A 20,111-nucleotide genomic window follows, 5' to 3' on the forward strand; every position below is an offset into this window, starting at 1 on the left:
ATAGCAGTAGTAGACTTATGTGGCATTATTATTACAGATTTTCCTGTTATACTTTGTAGTTTTGTTTTACATCTTGGTCATGTTAAAATTGACTGTAAGAAACAGCTTTTGTACATTCTGGAGTTGACTACTGGTGTCTTTTGCTTAAAGTGAACCTTCCATGTAAGTGCTGCTGAGGTATTTCAAATCATATTAACAATAAAATACAAATAGCATCGCTAACAAACAGTCGTAACAAAAATTGACAGACAGGGCCACAGTAACAAAAGACGAAAGGGACAATAAGGAGAGACTCTGACCTATTTGTCACAGAATTTAAAATGTGAGAGTGTTAAAAGCAATGCTACGGATGAAACAGTACTGTAATTCTCCCAGAATGCCTGCCTGCATCATTCATTTAAAACAACAACAAAAAGCAAATCTAGACAATGTGCCAATGCAATACTAAAAATCCACTCCCTTGTCATATGAAGCCATTTCAGAGCCACCTGCACTTCCACAGGTTCTTCTGGATTTAAATTAAGAGTTTGGTGGACTCTTGAAATTTCTATTGCTATTCATTCAATGAAATGCATTTGATATTACATCAAAAAACAAAGACTCACCAAGAAGGTGAGGAAACCATGAATGAAGGACAGACTCCCAAAATCTCAACAGCACTTAAACACAAGGCCCTTAAGATTCTCTTTGGATCGTTAAATGCTTGGATATCGAGAGCTAAAACAAGTTAGCTCTGCGCTAGAGAAGCTATATTTCTTCATAAAGCGGAACACGATTTGTTGGACAATGCAAGTCAAAAGAGTAGGGTTTAAAAGATGTGTAATAGATGGTAAAGTTTGTCAGTAGTGAGTAGTGAAAGTGTGGTCAGCATTGCACTGGCCCACACAGGCACAGCAGCTAGTGAGAAATCGACTTTGGTTCAAGCTTTACATCATGGCTGCATTACATTGGTAGGGAAAAACAAAACAGACCATCCAGCTAAAACCCCTATTTAAGTTCTCACCCATTTATAACAGATATTCCAGGCCCACTACTGTCCTCCATGGTATAGCCTACACATTGGGCTGAAGGGACAAGGGGCTCTGTAAAATTCAGAGATGTCCCTGATTTCAGATTACGGAGGACTGAATCTGGCACCTTGTAACTACAAAGGAGGGAAAATATTCAAAAAGCTTGTCAGGTAAGAACACACTTGCATTACTTCCACGTTTACAATTTTCAATTATCTGAACAGAATGGGAAGACGACTCTCCCATATGTCTCACTCAAAGTCCTCATCATTGACCAGCAGAAGGGACAATCCCAAACCTCAAACTGGTCCTATGCTGTAGCATCACGTCTTGCTCTCGCCTCAGATCTATTTGGTTAAATTCACTGACACTACAAAATTGAGGAGGGACGGCCATCTCAAAAAAAAAAAAAAAAAAAAAAACTCCGTTTTCGTCTTTGGAAAAGATCAAAATATTGCATTATATTTCCTGTGGTCTACCGAGAGCCTTCGCTCATAAATATTTAGGCTTAAACTACGCTACAGTAGCAATATACAGCAACAGGTATAACAAAGATTTTTGGTATATCTTGAAATAGAGGCAATACAAAGACCTCCGAAATAAAGACCTCTTAAAGCGTGACAGAAGTTCTGCTAAAAACTGAGCAGACTGCAGTTCTCAAATCCAGTTTTTTTGGTACAGGTACTGTGCACAAGTAGAAAATCAAAGACCCTAAAAAAACAAAAAACTCATCCACCTCAACTTTATCTTGCTTGACCTTCACCTTCACAATCAGGTGGTGATACCATAAGTACATCCCATGCTAGGAAGACCTTGAGGAGGTTTACCTTACGTGGTTACACAGTCCTGATGCTAACGTAAGACTTGCAAGCTCTCTCCTTGACGAATCATCTCATAATTCGTTAAAGCTTTTAGCATTAAGTGAGCCCGTTACTGGGTGAGGATTCAGACCCAGACTAGTCTTCTGCTACAGAGTAAACTACAAAATGATATGAAAACAGTATCTGAAAGTGTTTCACTAGAAAGAAAGAAAGGCCTGTCGAACGATTCCTTAAAAGCAATGAAACCGCATCACAGCCGCTTATTACTCCATTTAAAGCCTTGTAACCACAAGTTAGTAAGATACTGGACATAAAGCTAACCCACTGTTTGACAAAAATAAGTCATGTACATCTAAAAGGAAACGTTCCAGGGGGCAGGAACGTCTGTAAAGCAGGATCTCCAGTGAAAAGAGATTAGATCATAGACAGAAGAATGAGGAGGTTACTGTCAGCAGTAAGTAGGTATCATTCAACACAGAGTAAACAAAGTTTTTTGGTTAAAAGCATTTCAGAAATACCTCTGAAGAAGAGGTCTGATGTGAAAATGGGAGAAAAGAGCGAGTTCACTGAAACAAATTTGTCTTTGAGTCACACAGAGACTTGGCACAATGTCCAGGGAGGTTTTTGCTCTCCTGATGCAAGCTCTGTGGAGACGCCAACATTCTCTTAAGGTTGATTTGGTTGAAGTCAACCCATCAATGAGGTCCAAACATCACAGATTAAGTTGTAAAAGATATGTGAAAAGTTAGGACATACAATAACATTAAAACAACATGAAATCCTATTTAGTAGGTTTGTTTTTGGTGGTAGCAAGAGACTAAAGAAAAACTTAGAAAGAGGAAAGGGGTCTAGGAGAGGAGAGGAGTGGGTAAAGCTTTTACTGGGCCTTAGAGGCCGTGGTGATGGTGGAGGCAGGCATAGTTGCCGTGGTAACAGCGCTCTGGTGGGCATCGGCGGTGATGTGCAGGTTGAGGGCTCCGGCGGCCCCTCCCGCAGACACTAGGCTGACCGGGTTACTGGCAAGCAGTGACAAGTTCTGAGGGTTAAAAAAGAACGGTGCTGTCACAAGGTTCGGGGTACTGCCAGCACTGGTGTTGGCAAACAGCAGGTTCCCACTCCCATCCAGAGATGTAATGGGCAGAGTGCCACTAGATGCCAGAGCTAAAGAGACATAAAACAACATTTTAACTCCAGGTGTTCAAAATATTGAAACATAGAGCAGTGGCCTATACAAATCTAATTTATACTAATCATTGAAAATAAAATAATAAATATTGTTAGAATTAAGAACAATTTTATTCGTTTTCTTTTTGTGTTTTATGTGTTCTTTTTATATTATTATTTAGGGCTGTGTGTGTATATATATATATATATATATATATATAAACACACAAGTAAATAATGTAAACAGAAACTTATATTTTGGATGCGATTAATCATGATTAATCGATTTGACAGCGATATTATTATTATTAAATAATGAAGTACACTATTATTATTATAAAAAATAATATTAATCATCATCATCAACTCAACCTTTATTTAGAAAGCACTTTCAAAACCATAAAAATGGACCAAAGTGCTGTACACAAGCAGTATATAATAAAGATCAAAAAACAAAACATTAAAGGGGTCATATGATGCGATTTCAAGTTTTCCTTTCTCTTTGGAGTGTTACAAGCTGTTCGTTTTAAAAAGCATCATATGACACCTTTAAAACAGGAACAAAACATAAAATAAAAGACAAGTCATTCACAATTGTCCTGACCAATCAAATGCTGAAAGCCTGATAAAAAAGTAAGTCTTTAAGTCCTTTTTAAAAATGTCCATGCTTGATTAGGATTTTACAGATAATGGCAGAGCATTCCAAAGTGCTGGAGCCACAGCAGAAAATCATCATCACCCATCATCTTCTATCTATTAAAGAGTTTTAAAAAAATCCACAAAACCTAATGCACTTAGATGGTTATATGAACTTATAAAGTTAAATATAAAAAGGCTTGCATTTTTTGCAAATATGTTGTTTACAATATTTTCATTGTATACAAATAAGTCATTTACAGTCTTTGAATTTTATGCAAATATGTTGAATGTGGAAAGCTTTTGAAAGAGTAGAGTGCCACTAAAACATGTGTTATAAGACATTCATCTTGCTGGTGATACCAAGATTAATAAGCACATGCAGAGTCATATAAATTCAAGTGTACTTGCCGCTCCACACACCTTGGATTGTGGCCAAGGTGCTGTTGCTCATCAGTGCTGGACTCAAAGCGCTTCCAAGACCACCGGGTGCCAAACTTAGAAGAGCTCCGCTGCAAAGGAAACACCAGAGAAAAAAACAGAATTAACAATATATACACACAGATGTCCAATCACAAGCTTGAAGTTGATGCTCTTTCAGAGAACTAAAATGATACTTACCCAGGAGTGAACTGTGAGGACGCCATAAGGCCAGGATTGAGGCCTGCGGCTGCAGCCATGGCAGCGATGCTGGCACTGGTGGGCAGCTGGGCGGCTCCTTGCAGAGCGGCTGAGAGGCTGGGTGCCGCCACCATCACCTGCCCAGTGCACAGAGTTGTCGCTAAGGAGGAAGGTGCCTGACTTACTGCTATCACCATCTCCTGAGCTGAAGCCTGCTCTGAGGAGGACATCTGCGCTGCGGTGGGGGAAGGGCTGATCGAAGGAGAGGATACTGCCGTGGTGACCACAGGTGCAGTAGAGATGACCGATGCAGTGTTAGTGGTAGCTGAGCCAATAGTTGTGCCTGGAGAAAGAATAGGCTCTTGTGAGGTGAACAATAGCAAAGTTGTAGGCGTTTTTTTAGGCATTCTTGCCTACCAGTAAAACCGATGCTGGAGACACTGGTGCTGGTGAGAGGCATAACTGGGTTTACAGTCATCGTAGTCGGTGTGTTACTGGTCACAAGACTTGCTGTACTCAGTGCCTGAAACGAGGGAAAGAAGGAAGAGGTTTAGTGCTATTTTAAGTAGTCAGATCTGTAGGGTTGAATGAAAGGAGGCAGTTTGCACGTCGTGTACCAGAGGTGTGGTGGGAGGGAAGATTGCTTTGATAGGAGTGCTGACGGTGCTGCCACTGCTGGGTGGGTTGATCCTCTTCTCTTTCTGTCTGCGGTTACAGAACCATACTCGGATCACCTCCTTCTCCATGTTGAGCTGGTCCGCAATCATGGTGACCTCCTCAGAGGTAGGTTTGTGGTTCTGCTTGAAAAGGGCAAATGCACAAGAAACGCCCTTATGGCAAAAACAAATCACCAAAGACCTACCAGCCTCCAGTCCAAGGTTTGAGGAGGAAATAATTCAGCTGGAAAATTTGAAGTTGAGACAATATCAAATGTTTAAACAAGGGTCTTTGGATGTACGGTTTCTTAAAGAAGGGGCTGAATGTTGTGGGTGTTCTGTTTCTGATAATGTAAGAAGTTAGAACATACAAACGCAAACATTTCCTGTAGTTCTCAATTTACAGAGTTTTATATTACACTGTATTATTATTAATAATAATAATGACTATTATTTAATAATAGTGCTGTCAAATGATTAATCGCATACATAAAAGTGTTTGTTTGCATGTATGTGTGTTCTGTGTATATTTATTATGTATACATAAATACACACATACAGTATATATTTAGAAAATATTTACATGTATTTATTTACATGTCTATATTTATATTCATATAATTTATATAATAAATAAATATATTTAATAAATAAACAACCTATTTTTCTGAAATATATAGCACACATACATGTATTATGTAAACAATAACTTTTATTTTGGATGCGATTAATCGCGATTAATAATTTGACAGCACTATTTAATAATAATGTAATAAAGTACATTACTATTACTACTAATAGCTACAGTACAAATAATACCATTTAATTCAAAACTGTGTAAACAATTACAAAAACATTATTAAGTAGTAGTAATAATGTAATAAAAAAAATCACTACTACTACTACTAATAATAGGCAACAATAATATCATGTAATATAAATGTGTAAACTGAATTATAGGAAATTATTAATATTTTAATAATATAAATAAAAATGATATTTTATTAAAAAAAATTATTATAAAAATAAATATTTGAATAATAATAATATTTTTAATCCGTTTACAAAAAACGTAATATTAATAATGCAAAAATAAATTATTTTGAAATAATAAAGTAATTAATAATAATAAAATATAAATCTGTGTATAAATGACAGAAAATATGAATATTAATAATATTTAATAAAAATAAATACACTGAATTACAACAAATATTAATTGTATTTTTAATAAACACAAATTTTACATTTATTTGATATTTCCATCACATAAAAACAAATGGAAGATTTTGCGCCAGTAAAACGTTAATAATGGCTCATCAAATAAGCTCTGATGTGAGATGTCGCTCACCTCCAGAAAGCTCTTTTCTAAGGCCACTCTGATGTTGGTCTCAATGCTGGTCCTCTTCTTGCGGCGGCGGTTCAGGCCCTCCAAGCCCAGCCCAGCCGAGCCAAGAGCGCCGGGACTGGACAAGGCCTGGTCAGACGTCTGGTTCTCTGCACAAACAGCGCGCACAAAAGCACAAAGGAGTGATATAAGCACCTGTGCCAAACAGCACTGCAGATGTGCCTCAGAGCATCAGCTGTACTACTTAGTAACATAACTTAAGTCAAAAAACACCCACTCTACACATACAGAAAAGAGAGCGGAGACCTGCAGAACCCTGATAGAAACTCCAAAACTAAAGAGGAATGCGACAGGAATCTTCATATCCTTTCTAACATTCTTCATGATACGCAATGTTATTTTGAGGGAGGAAGGTAAATGAGAGAAATGGCTCAGAGCAGAGAAAATACATACCTGCATCATTGAGCCATTTTTCAAGCAGAGGCTTCAGTTTGCACATGTTTTTAAAGCTCAGGTTCAAGGCCTCAAAGCGAGAAATGGTGGTTTGGCTGAAGTCATTTCCATAAAGTTTTCCCATGGCAAGACCAACATCCCCCTGGTACATGAAAAACAATAGCATGAAAGAAGTTTTAAACTCTGAACATGTCAGGCAGAGTCACGTAATGAGTCTCAACTGAAGGTGAATTGTCTTCAAATAATTAGAAGTCACAAATGAACTCTCTCTCACATTCTGTCATGACCTGGATGATTAAACACCATCAGAGACTTTTGAACACTGAAATCAACAACAGCACGCAACAACACGCAAACTGTGAGACCCCCCCGTTTACCTGCGTGAAGCCCAGTTTGATACGTCTCTGTTTGAAGGTCTTGGCAAACTGCTCTAGCTCCTCCAGGTCACTGGGCTCCTCCAGGCTGGGTGTGTCGATGTGCTTTGGTGTCGTCTGGCTGTGAGGAAGGGATTGGATGGGGGTCGCTGCTATCGTGCGTGTGGGTGTAGCAGGCTGTGAAGTGCAAGGAGAAAATTATGGAGATAAACAAGAATGGCTGAAAGATTTCTTTTTTTTAAAGAAACAAATGTGAAAACTGGAACGGTCCAACTGAAAATTTAGTATGAACTGTTTTTTTTGCGCATATGCGCTACCATTTAAAAGTTTGGCGTCAGTAATTTTTTTAAAGAATAATACTTTTATTCAGCAAGGATGCATTATATATATCAGAAGTGACAGTACAACGTTTATAATGCTACAAAAGATGTAGATTTCAAATAAATGCTGTTCTTTTGAACTTTCTATTCGTCAAAGAATTCTGAGGAATGTATCATGGTGTGCACAAACATATTCATCAGCACAACTGTTTTTCACATTGACATTATGAAGAAATGTTTCTTCAGCACCAAATAAAAATATTTAGTCTCTACTGTGTCACTTTGGACGCGCGTTCACGACAGTATCATGACACGAGCGTGTGGCGGCGCCAGCGCTGGATGCGCGTTCTCGACAGTACCATGACGCGAGCGTGTGGTGGCGCTGACCCAGATCCGGCGTGATGACGTCATTACGCCAGATCTGGGTCAGCGCCGCCACACGTTCGAGTCATGATACTGTCGTGAACACGCGTCCAATGTGACACAGTAGAGACGAAAATGTGGAATGAAGTCGTTATTTTTGTTTTCTTTGCGCAAAAAAAGTATTCTCGTAGCTTCATAACTTTTCAGTTGAACCACTGATGTCACACAGACTACTTTGTCGATCATCTTGGTACTTTTCTGGACCTTGAACGTGGTAGTTACCTTGCTGTCTATGGGAGGATCAGAGAGCCCTCATATTTAATCAAAAATATCTTAAATTGTGTTCAGAAGATGAACGAAGGTCTTGTGGGTTTCGAACAACATGAGGGCGAGTAATTAATGACAGAATTTTCATTTTTGGGTGAACTAACCCTTTAAGACTGCTGAAAATTGAGCTTTGCCATCACAGGAATAAATTTGATTTTAAAATGTAAAAATAGAAAAACAGTTATTTTAACTGTAATAATATTTCACAGTCTCAGTGTATTTTTGAGTAACTAAATGCAGCCTTGGTGAGCATAAAATACTTTCAAGAACAGGGAAAAAAAAAACATACTGACTCCAAACTTTTGAACGGTAGTGTACTTGGAATAAATAATAGTGGTTCTAACTTCTTAATCACAAAAACAACAAGAAACTGTAGTCAGTGCTGTTTGCAATCTATAAAGACTTTCAGCAGTTGCATTAGCACCGGTTTTGGAATGCATGCAAATCCACTCTTTTGTAGAAGTTAAAAATATTTATTTTTTTCTACAATCTAGATCATGTATAAAAATTAGTGCTGTCAAAATTAACACGTTAATGCAGGCGATTAATTGTTTCAGTTTAACATGTTAAAAATACTTAACGCAATTAATGCAGGGGCGGAGCTAGGGTTGGCCACCCCACTCACAACTGCTGCGTCTGTCGTTTTTTTTTTCTTGACAAGAATTTCATTTATTTAGATGCAGAACATCTTTACGACCACATCAAACTGGAGACTTTTCAGACGTGCACTCCGCCTCAGACGTGACTTCGCCTCAGAGCCAAGCGCTAGTCAAACGAGCACGGAAAAGGTGCAGGTGATGAGGGAGCTTCAGTAGAACAACAGTGAACTGTGGTCAGATGAGATGTTGTCAGGCCGTATGTCAGTAAAAACGAATTTTCCTGTCCTGTCAGCTGTTACACTGTGCTTGTAGCACATGCTCTTCAATTGCAAATGTGGCGGCGCACGCTGTAGCCTGTATCATTTCATATTAAAGCGCGAAAGAACCTACAAGCATGCAATGTCATAGTCATGTCATCAGTAAAGTCATCAAGTTAACAAAAAGGCGATCAAAGCTGCCTTAAAACTGTGCATGTATGTAAGTATTTGTTATACATGAGTCACATTTAAGAACACGTCTCTGAAATGCAGTGGTTTTCAAAACTGTCCTGGAGCAGCCCAGCACTGTCTCCTAGGGCTGCACAATTAATCGAATTTCTAATCGCGATTATAATTACGGATGCCACAATTACGTAATCGTTCAAAGCGGCAATTAATCGTTCAAAGTCCACTTATGTTATTCTGTGTGCTTATGATGCTTTTTTCTTTCTTTCTGCATGTTATCTTAAGGGGTTTTCCCATTATTTTAATTTTAGTTTTAGTATAACATTATAATACAATTCATATTTTTACTTTTTTATAATTTAAAGAAACCAATCCGATGTATAGTTGACATTTGAGGCTTAATACTATAGAAAAGCACTAAAAGTTTTTCACTTAGAGTGTTTTCAGCTTTTTTATTTTTATATAACAATATGGCATGTAGTTGTATTAAACAATGGTATAAACATCATTCAATGTAAATTGTGGTAATCGTAATTAATAATCACAATTACAATTTCAAGGGAATAATCGACAATTATGATTTGTCAATCGTGCAGCCCTACTGTCTCCCTCATCTAACACAACCGATTCAACTCGTCAGCTCATTAGTAGAGACTTTAAGACCTGAACTGAGCCAGAAAAGGTAACGAGTTGTGAGAAAATACGATGCGTGTCAGATCCACGTCATGTTCAGCAGCTGCAGCTCTTAAAGCAGCCAAAATAACCTAATAACCCAGCTGCTGTGATGAAAAAAAAAAACTCATAGACATCAGCAGTATTGGTATCAGTGATGCTCTCCTTCAGTCATAAAAAGCTGCCATTAAACAAATATTAAAAATATACTGTCTTTATGTTGTTTCTACATTAATTTGAAGATTGCATGTGAAATTATTGCAACATAAAAGCATATTTAAAAACTTGAATGCTAGGTGGGATTATTCGCAATTAATTTCAGAAAAAAATGTGCGATTAATTAGTTAAACATTTTTTGATTGACAGCACTAATAAAAATGGATCCAGTGGGTGAATGGGATGCCCCTGACCTGTGTGGCAAGTGTGATGCTTGGTTGGGTCTGCAGGAGGTTGGCTTGGCTTTGAGGTAGTTGAGTTAGAAGGTTCTGGGCCTGCAGGAGACCTGGTTAGAGTAAGAGGAAAGACAAAACAATCAGATAGGCTGATCACATGGAGGGATGGAGAGATCCGAGAAGGTTAAGATGACATGGGACTCACTGTGCTGGCCCTGTGGTGTCTGCGAGATGATGAACTGCGCGGGCTGCAGCTGTGTTGCGATGGGGTGACCCGGCTGGACCAGCACAAACTGCTGCAGGTTGAGGTTCTGCTGCTGTTGCAGCTGCTGTAACTGCTGTATTGTTCCATACAAACACAGAGTGAGAAGAACATTAGTATGTGTCACTATACCAAGTGCACCAGTTAAGCTATGACTGCCATGACAACCTCACCAATTAAAATGAGTGGTGTTCAACAGTAAGGACGTTTTAGATTTTGTTTGAAAAATAAATGTTGCTTTTGCCATAACCAGCAAAAGTAAAATATTTAGGTATGATATAGTGTTTTCTGCAATTTGGATCCTGGTGGAAATGCCATTTTTTTTATTGATTTAACAATTTCATTTTGGATACTTTGATTCTCCATTCAGTTCAGATGCAGCTTCCTTCGTATAAATAGCTGAAGGGCCTGGAGAACAAAATCCCTTTTAACTTGCCTAAATATTAATGTTAATTAAAAATACACGTCGCTTCTGTCACTTGAGACATCCTGAGGGCAAGTGACAATACTGCCAGGGCAAAAAAAAAAAAAAGTTAAACATTAAAATAAATAAAAAGTTTTTATAAAAAATATATATTTTTTTTAGCTCTACAATTAATTTACAATTAGTTTGAATTATTTATTAGCAATTACATGTATCAAATGTAATAAAATTAATAGAGCAATTACTCTTTTTTTTTTTTTTTTTTTACTTTCGCTAATATCTGTAATCCATTTATTTTGCATTTACAGAAACAATTTATACAAATGATATCATACTGAAAGATAAACATCATATTGAATAGTGCTGCTACAATGAAAAGAACAGGACTAGAAAATTCAGTTCTAGGCATAAACACCATTAAACCACTGCATGATAATTTACTTCAAAATTTAAAAATGAAATGTCATCTTACATTTAAAATGTAAAATGTTATAGAATTAAATAATACAAGGCCATTTCAGAGACTCGGATGAATGAAACCGTGGCTCTCTTACAGGTGAGATCTGGATGGGTTGGGAGAGGGGAATGTGGGTGATGGGGGTGGCAGCAGAAGCAGAGATGCTGGCTCCTGTAGTGTTGCTCTGCTGGCTGGCTGAATGCTGCACCGCTGCTGCTAAGAGCTGAGCCTGAGCCTGCTGCAGAAATAACTGCTGCTGCGCTGGAGTAAAAGTCAACTTGAAAAAAGAGAGAGAGAGACAAAGAGAGGAATTAATTTAATGTCTAATGACCACATTTGTCACTATAGGCCCATTTCCATAAAATTCTCAAGGTGGAAATTAACCTGTTATTCACAACGCTTTACCCTGGACTCTGCGTGTTTATTTACTAAATGCCAGTTGCAGATGTTGCCACTGTTGAAATGTGCTATTTACAGTTTAATTAATTACATTTATTAACGGTTTATATTTATTAAAGTGACTGATAATACCCCGCCTGTGGCCCGAGATGCAGGGAAAGGCTCCAGCCCCCCGTGACCTTACAAAGAATAAGCAGTTTGGTGAATGGGTGGACTAGGATAAAGTGAGTATTATCTGGCTGATCACAGGATTTCACCGTGTCCGCCCCCATAAGGTGACCAACTGCATGTAAATTAAATCAACCCATACTGAAATCTTCATGTGAGTGTGCATGATTTTAAGCATGCTTCCCAAAATCCATAATCCGTGCACGAAACAGAACAGTAACATTTCTGCGTGTCACTATACAGTATAACAAGCTCATATGTATATACCACATTGATAGTTTAATATTTTGATTCACCTAGTGGCTGGCTGGTTTGGTTCGTGGCTTATAACTCTTTAACAATGACTTTTAAAATCTCTATGGAAAAATGAATGGGGAAAAACACTTTCGAAGCCAAGATCGCTGAAAAAGCAGACAAGCACTGATCTACTCTACTGCACAATATGGTTCATGTTTTTTTTTCTGGTTTAAATGTTCCAGTTTGGTAGTAGAATTCAAATAAGGATGAATAAATAGGGTTTTTTACCTTCTGCTCAATCTATGTGGAAATGGGGGCAGAGAAAGCAAATACAGATGAAAACCATCCCAAAAATTCCTCTCCTTCCTCTACTTGTTCGATGCTCATGTACGGTGATAAATATACCGCAGCCTACTGAGACTTCAAGCGGAGAGCAAAGCGGGTATGCTAATTAACGAAACTGTTATGCAGTACATGTAAATTCTGCATAGATTTGCATATTCTCAACCATCTGTTTCCGAGCAACTGCAGAGCAGCTAATTAGCATATGGGGGCCCAATAATTTCCCCTGTAACTGAGAGATAGCATGTTGTGCTTTAAATCTCTAATCTTCAGCAACCCTCTACGCACACCTTGGCAATATAATCGCCATTGGCTAGTAAATTGTTTTGTTTACTCGCCAGACTGATATACTATTTTACACACACACGTTTACTTAGCTAGTCGCATATGCGAGTGATTTACTCGCAATGTAGAGGGTTGTTCAGAGTTACGACAAATCTCATACATAGTTTTCAAATAGACAGAGCAATGCATGACATCAGGTGGAAAGCCTCAGCAGTCACTCTGAAACATGATAATCACACACACAGGTCAAGACAGTGGCAGTTTAGTGACTCAGACAGGGGCCCTGGGGACATCTTTAAATTCCTATAGCTCTTTCATCCATGTCACAGACCACAAAGTGTGTGTGAGCTCAGAGAAAAAGATTATACCTGTTGGAGCAAGGCCTGTGCGTGTGCGTTGGTGATTGCGCTTGTTGTTTGCACAGTCTGCCTGTGAAAGTCCAGTCCATTTGTTTGGGCACCTGGAAGAAGAAAAGCAGTCAATGCCACAATAGATCAGAGCCATACAAAAAGGTCTTTTAAACCAAGTTATTCAGCTCCATGGCCTTTCTTATTTCAAACTTTTTTTTGACACATATTGAGAGACGTTGTTCTACACGTTCAACCTGAGTCAAAACTGCACAAGTGACCCTTTACAACATAAAATTGTGAACTGATAGTCTTTCACTCACGCAAATGTAAAAGAAAGCGGTGTTAGAAAGATCAAGGCAAAAGATCTGAGCAGACTATTGGAGAAAATACATAACATGCGAGTCTCTATAGAGCCAACGGTTCCTTGGGTAACTCACCAGTGCTTTCGTCCCCGCTCTCCATTGCACATTTACTTGTTTCCGATGGATTACTCATTCTAGAATCTGAAGCAGACAGAAGAAGGTCGGACTTTCAGTTTCTCTTCAAAGACCAATCGTTCAGTGACTTCCAAAAGTGAGAAAGCATTTAAAAAAAATAAATCCATTCCAATTTTTGATTTCAAACCATATGACCCAATATTTTTTCAACCGAACACTTCAAAAATATTCCTACTTAACCTGTTATTGACTACACAGAACGTCTCGATGTTTTAATATGAGAAAATTAAAAAACTGAATGGAGTAAATTACCAAACCAAACATGGTGACTACCCAACTCCAGATAGCACAGCATCACTATATGATATGAAAACAGATCTTAAAATGTTGTTGCTGACTGCAGACATCGCTCACCAGCAGCTGCTGCATCTGCCTTGTAAAGAGTCTCTACGAGCATCACAACAAACTTAGCACCCCTTTCGCAGACAACCCTCAGAAGCAAAGTCTTCTGTGTAACTAAATGGTTTAGAGTGGAAAAACAACACACGTCCAGAGCACAGCTAAGCTTCACTGAAACCGTGGCTGCCTTTCTCTCAGTCTCTCTGGCTTGCTTTGCTTTGCTCTCTCTCTCGCTCTCTCTGTGCCACGATTGTCATAACTAGAGTGTGAAGAAGTTCATTTTCATTCTGGAACGGAACAGAAGCGAAGCAGCTGCCAGTGCCGTAAAAAAGCATAATCAGTATGCAGCTGATTAAAGCCATATGCAAATCTCCCTCACTTCATTATCCGAGCAACACTTTGAAGTCCTGCAAGCAATTCATTTCGCACGGCGCTCTGAGAGCTTTCTCCATAATTTAAATGTTCATAAATATTTATCATCTCATTAGCATATTAATTGGTTCTCTTTGGAGGGAAAAAGGAGGAATGGAAAAAAAATCCAGAGTGTGAATGCACAAACCCAATTACCTACGGAGTGCTGGTTAAATTAGGTGAAACAGGTGAGCTTTCTGTCAATGCAATCAAAGCGCTTAAAACGGTGAGGTCTGTATCTGGACATAAAGACAGCAGGTTGCGTTTAGAAGCATTTCTTAAGCACCAGAGGTTGCGGATGGAGCTGTTCAGGAAGTAAATTACTTGCCATTCTCCACCATCCTATTCACACAGCCCCATGTGGCCCAAACACTTCACGGATCAAATTCTGTGACTTCTGTAGCCGTATTGTCTGGAAAGGAACATGAAGTCTGCTTTGCATATCCAGATTAACTGTGCACCTCATTAACTGATATATTCAGATCTTGGCCTAATTACAACAAAGATTTACATATTAGAACAAAGATCTGACAGAGTAAGCATAAAGAAATCAGCCTATCCAAAATGATGTATTGCTGACACTTAAAATACTTTTTCAGACAAAAGCTTCCAAACAAAAGCAGGATTATAAGACTACCAAGACTAGCATAATAAATAAAAAAAAGCCACTTTCATAGGTTATATCTGGGTTTTTTAAATTTACCAAACAACTTCTTATCCAAAGGCAAACTTGCGTGAAAACCATGCAAGAATTTAGTTAAATGGTAAAACTAACCTGGAGAGGAATATTCAAATTAGCAGAAAATATTTCTCAATTTAATGCAAATATTATAATTTTTAAACAGCATTAATAATAAATTCAGCACTAAGGACAAAATTATTTCAATATTTCATTATGAGCAAGCAGGAACACATAATTCATATTCAAATTATGCATTTGAAAACATTAAATTTGAGTTTCAGACTCCGAGAGGAACTGATGAAAAATTTAAGACGCTTGATAGTATGATGGAAACAATTCATAGGCCATAATTATTTTCTCTCATATATTATTATCATATAATATCAATATGATAAATCCATTTAACTGGACAACAAGAGAAAACAATATGAAGTCACTCCAATCTGCCACACAGAAGCACAAAGAGGATTGTTCTATCATTTTTGAAGGCAGGCAAAAACCACAAGCTCTCACTTGATTTTAGGTCTAGAATCACTTTAATTAATAGACTGTTACTGTTTCTACATGTTCACATCAGCAGAGCATGAAGAAAAATGCAAAAAAAGAGAAAAAAATACAGACAGATGGTCAAAGAGAGACGCAAAATGCCATGAAGTTTCACTACTATGTTTGAAAAGTGTCAGTTACTACAAAAATAAAAGTAAGGATTCATGCAGGTAATTTACACTATAGGTATGAGCTGTGGATACAGGAAACAAACAAGTTTCAGCATGTCATTGTCTCTCTAGGCCCTACACAGTGAAAATGTTATCAGTTTAAAATTAACGTCTGTTACACCTGACTCCTTCATGACACATCAAAAGCCAAACGATTATATGATAATTTAATTTACAAACAAATCTGTAAATTACAAATAAATCTGATGTAGTCAGAGAATTCATGTTAAATGAGAGAAGGCTGATACAAAAGATTTCAAAGCAGATTAAAAAAAAAAAAAAACAAAAAAAAAAACTTGGTACATTTCCCCAAGTTTCTCTTGTAGTGAGACATGGGTGACAAGTTTTATGATATCATTTTTCAACAGCTAGCTATGGTCTTCTAATAATTTGATGAGCAAAGACATTGTTTTGCCTTAAATGTAAGATACTCTAGTCTAGGGCTGGACGATATGGCCAAAATTTATATCACGATATATTTCTTAATTTCGGTCGATACGATATAATCTAAATTCATTATGGGATCTACTGTATAAAAGCAGTATTACAGGGTGGGCAATATGATCAAAATATTTAACCCGGATATGCGTCATGTTGTTACTGTTAACTAAAACTTTAAATGAAATAAATGAAATTAAGCTGAAATAAAGTGTAAAAAAATTGTTTTAATTAGAAATAGAAATGCTACCTTGGCAACTAACTGAAATAAATAAGTTTAAGTATTAAATGACTCAAACAAAAATTAATTTAGCTCTATAAATGATCAAAACTAATAAAAACTACAAAAGCACATAATTTTTTTTTTTTTTATTTGAATTAAAAAAATAAGAGTTTATTCAAAACATTAGAAAATATTATAAGAGAAAATAATCAACACTAAAATAATCCTGGCATCATTTTAATCATAGCAGTGATAGACCTATTAGTAATTAGGTTATCACTACACCAAAATTTCTGAATATCTGTGATTTGAACATAGATACAAGACAGAGTTATATTAATGACTGGAAGCAATATGATAACTAAAGCACTAAAGCCTATTTGTCACAAGAGAATAAAATAGCAAAACTGACTTTTTTTGGCTGTTCACGGATGATGAAACACAGTAAAATGACTAAATACTCAAGCATACAGCTTCTGGAATAATAATGGAGAATCTGAGTGTGCTCTATATGAGGATCACCTATTAGACTAGCAAATAAAGCTGGCATAATGCCTACATGCATCTCCTTGAGCAGACACGCCAATACAATGTTACAGAAACACTGGCTGTGCTACAAAGTATCAATTTGTAACAACTGCACTGGATACATTGTATAAACTGCATTCAGAGTTCCATTTTGGCACGTTCCACCATCCTTCTACAATGAAATGGATTCATTCTGATAGAATATGCTGAACAGCGCATTCTGAACTCTAGAAGGCCCACATGAATAACATAACAGGGCTACACGCCTGCAATGGGCACAAAAGGCAAGAGAATAGGCATTAAAAAAAATCAGGCCGTGTCCTAACTGTACACCAAGCATGACCCAGCTGCTCTGCTCTTTCATATTTTCACTGTAAACATGTTGCGCAGACGCCGGCTGATTGTGAGCGAATGAATATTCAAAGCTTTATATGTGGGATTGGCTCACGGCGCAATACAGCAACACAAAGCCGCCGGAGTAGCATTAGCCGCTTAGCATGCACACAGCAGCCTTTAGTTATGATTAACTGTAAAATTCGAACAACCTCTGACCGGGGACAGTGCAAAACCCCGCGAGCTGTCGCCGATTATGACTAATAAAATATGCAAAGCGGCGATTTCTCGGTGGCGGTATGAATATGTAACGCGACTGCTCTAATCACACAAAGGAGGCATTTTTCCTTTAATTTGCCGTCGCACTGCATCGCCAGTTTCACCGTCGCACAGACAGAGAATTATTCCCCGATACGTTTATTTAAAGGGTGCATATGATTGCAACGTCGGGTTTGAGTATTTTGTTTACGCTTTCCCTACCGCGCTTTTCTGGGTTGAGAGAAAGAGTGTTTGAATATGAATATGTAAAATGCAGTAATGATTACCTGGTCCTGAACTCTCATCTTGACTCGCTGCTCCTCCGTCCGCCATTTTGAATATTTAAGCCCAAATCCTCAAAACACAATACAGAGGCTCACCGATGCACTCACTCACAGCATCAGCATGGCAGATCTGAGAGTTTCCATCAGTGCGTCTGAACTCGCCCACGACCACCTCCGAAGGAGACGCTGACATTGATCCTAAACCATAATTACACTTTCAACTTTTAAATACACTTTGACTTTGGACACATGTAGACCTTGCATGCGTTATTGGTCATATGCAAAAAAAAAGGAAGTCATATGGAAATTTACTGAAATTAAAAATGTACAAAAAAAAAGAAATGAATGGGTGGTCTATATTACCACAGCCGAAGGTCATTTCAAATGCATTGGCTTGTCTCTGTAGGTAAAATATGTTTGCATCACGTTAATGCAGACATTACAACGGCCCAGTGGCTGATGATACATACATTTAATGTGCATTCAAGACAATCATACATTGTTATATTATATTTTTTCATGTTTTTTAAGTGTCCCTTTTCCAAATTAATTTTAATCACCTTTTAATCACAATTTTAACCACATATCTCATATTTTATCAAATAAAAATGTATTATTCAACTGTTTGTAAAATAACATCTTGCTACAAGTTAATATGTAATAAAATAATACAATAAAATAATAATAAATAAAGCTGTATGACATACTGAAAGACCAAAATGTCATGACTGCTTCATTACTTACAGGTCAAATATGACTGTAAAACACCACTGAAGTAAACACTTTATTTATAAAAAAAAAAAACACTGTTCTTTTATAAAAGCAAATTTATATTTACAAAAAAAAGTCTATTTAGGTATTTTTCTTGATTATAAATCTTGATTGCGTTACCAAAAAATTATATTAATGGCATATTCTTTACTGAAATCTGACTAAAATGACCCGAAAACAATAAAAGGGCTTAAATGAAATAGCCTATATAGAAAGAGTGAGAGCAAGTCTGTTAACTAGCACAGCTGAGCAGTAAATAGAAGCTGAGATTTTAGTGAGCATGCTGTCTGGTAAAGATGAATAGTTCTTTGCCAAATGGAAAAATGATCTGTTCACAAAGTGCCTGTAATTTCAATTATGTCTCCTACACTACCATCTGCTGGTCTTGTGTGGCAATGCACCACAGCTGGAACGCACACCCAGTTTGTTTGGGGTTAACTATGGCGTTATTTTAATGACAAATGTCGAGAGCGCATTATTGTAGCGCGAAAGCACATTAATATAATGCGCGAGCGCGAATCTCTCTGCTCGCGCTCGGATTTCCTTTGCTCTCGCACAAAACTGGACTCGCGCGCTCAGATACACGCTGCTCTCGCCTGGAGAGAGTGCGCGCACTTAAAACGTTCCAGTTTAATAATATTTTGCAATGTTAATGAAATGCAGCCTATAGAATTGGGTGCTTGGATGATTTGTACATAACCTCCGTCCAACTGGTTGGTCTCTGAGCAATTTATCTAAAAACAACATATTATAGCCTATGGCCCTAAAGACTTTATATAAAACATCAATGTTATGTCATAATATGTCAGGTTATAACTTAATTTTTTTGGAATATGATTCATTGCTTCTTTCAACTGTTCCTGTATAAACAATTTATGTGTAACATTAAAAAATCTGTAATTGTATCATTTGTGTGGTATTTTTGCTACTTGTGGCTTTTACAGTGTAAAGTGGCTCAGAACATGTTAGTGTGACTGTTAAAAAACAGCTGATGACAGATTGTTTATCAAAACTGTTTATCAGAATGTTCATGATTGATATTCATCAACGACTGAGTGCCAACTTGCTTAAAATTTACATCCCAACATAACAAAGACGAGCAGAGTATTTTTTCTCTTTCATTTTGACATGCATGGTCATAACATTTCCATATCTTGTGTTGAATGAGTGGCACCTGTGTTGACCAGTTTCAGAATAAATCGTGTTTGGAGAGACTAAACACTCACTTTTCCAGTGGTAACAGATGTAATTGGCCTCTAAGTTTTATTAGAGAAAGAAAGAGAGAGAGAGAGAGAGAGAGATCCAAGTACATAGGCCTATATGACCACATGAATTTTAAGAATCATATGCTTTTTTGTTTGTTTAGATAAATTAGATAAATTTGACCAAACTGTTAAACTAGGTTATTTACAAATCATCCAAACACCCCTTTCATTTCTAATATTATGACTAAGTAGTATTAAATTGTAAAGAAATTACAGATCCATCTTTGAAATCTGATTGGTTGA

General features: G+C 37.3%; 1 protein-coding gene across 8 annotated transcripts; it reads right to left on the reverse strand.

Moving 5' to 3' along the window:
- Positions 1-1,742: 1,742 nt before the first annotated feature.
- On the reverse strand, positions 1,743-17,914 carry LOC107695465 (POU domain, class 2, transcription factor 1-like). Of its 8 annotated transcripts, none has more exons than XM_016495381.1 (14): positions 17,836-17,914; positions 13,561-13,626; positions 13,142-13,233; positions 11,440-11,619; positions 10,405-10,537; positions 10,218-10,309; positions 7,087-7,260; positions 6,710-6,851; positions 6,260-6,405; positions 4,870-5,052; positions 4,670-4,775; positions 4,253-4,595; positions 4,055-4,143; positions 1,743-2,992 (listed from the first exon to the last, which is right to left on the reverse strand). In XM_016495381.1, the coding sequence occupies exons 1-14, from the start codon at positions 17,879-17,881 to the stop codon at positions 2,709-2,711; spliced, it is 2,076 nt and encodes a 691-aa protein (XP_016350867.1). In that variant the 5' UTR covers positions 17,882-17,914; the 3' UTR covers positions 1,743-2,708. The 8 variants fall into 8 exon arrangements, with proteins under 8 accessions (XP_016350867.1, XP_016350863.1, XP_016350861.1 ...); XM_016495377.1 differs by having other exon boundaries at positions 4,043-4,143; XM_016495375.1 differs by having other exon boundaries at positions 4,043-4,143; positions 4,870-5,049; positions 6,260-6,414.
- Between the last annotated feature and the right edge of the window lie 2,197 nt (positions 17,915-20,111).

This window comes from Sinocyclocheilus anshuiensis, unplaced genomic scaffold (assembly GCF_001515605.1).
Source record: "Sinocyclocheilus anshuiensis isolate Anshui unplaced genomic scaffold, SAMN03320099.WGS_v1.1 scaffold562, whole genome shotgun sequence".
Lineage (NCBI taxonomy): Eukaryota > Metazoa > Chordata > Actinopteri > Cypriniformes > Cyprinidae > Sinocyclocheilus > Sinocyclocheilus anshuiensis.

Excerpts from the sequence above, each read along its gene's own strand:
- LOC107695465 (XM_016495373.1), bottom strand. The coding sequence starts at position 17,881 with ATGGCGGACGGAGGAGCAGCGAGTCAAGATGAGAGTTCAGGACCAG. Across the intron at positions 6,852-7,086 it reads TCAAACTGGGCTTCACGCAG|GGGGATGTTGGTCTTGCCAT; the intron begins GTAAACGGGGGG and ends TTCATGTACCAG. Across the intron at positions 2,993-4,042 it reads AATCCAAGGTGTGTGGAGCG|CTCTGGCATCTAGTGGCACT; the intron begins GCAAGTACACTT and ends ATGTCTCTTTAG.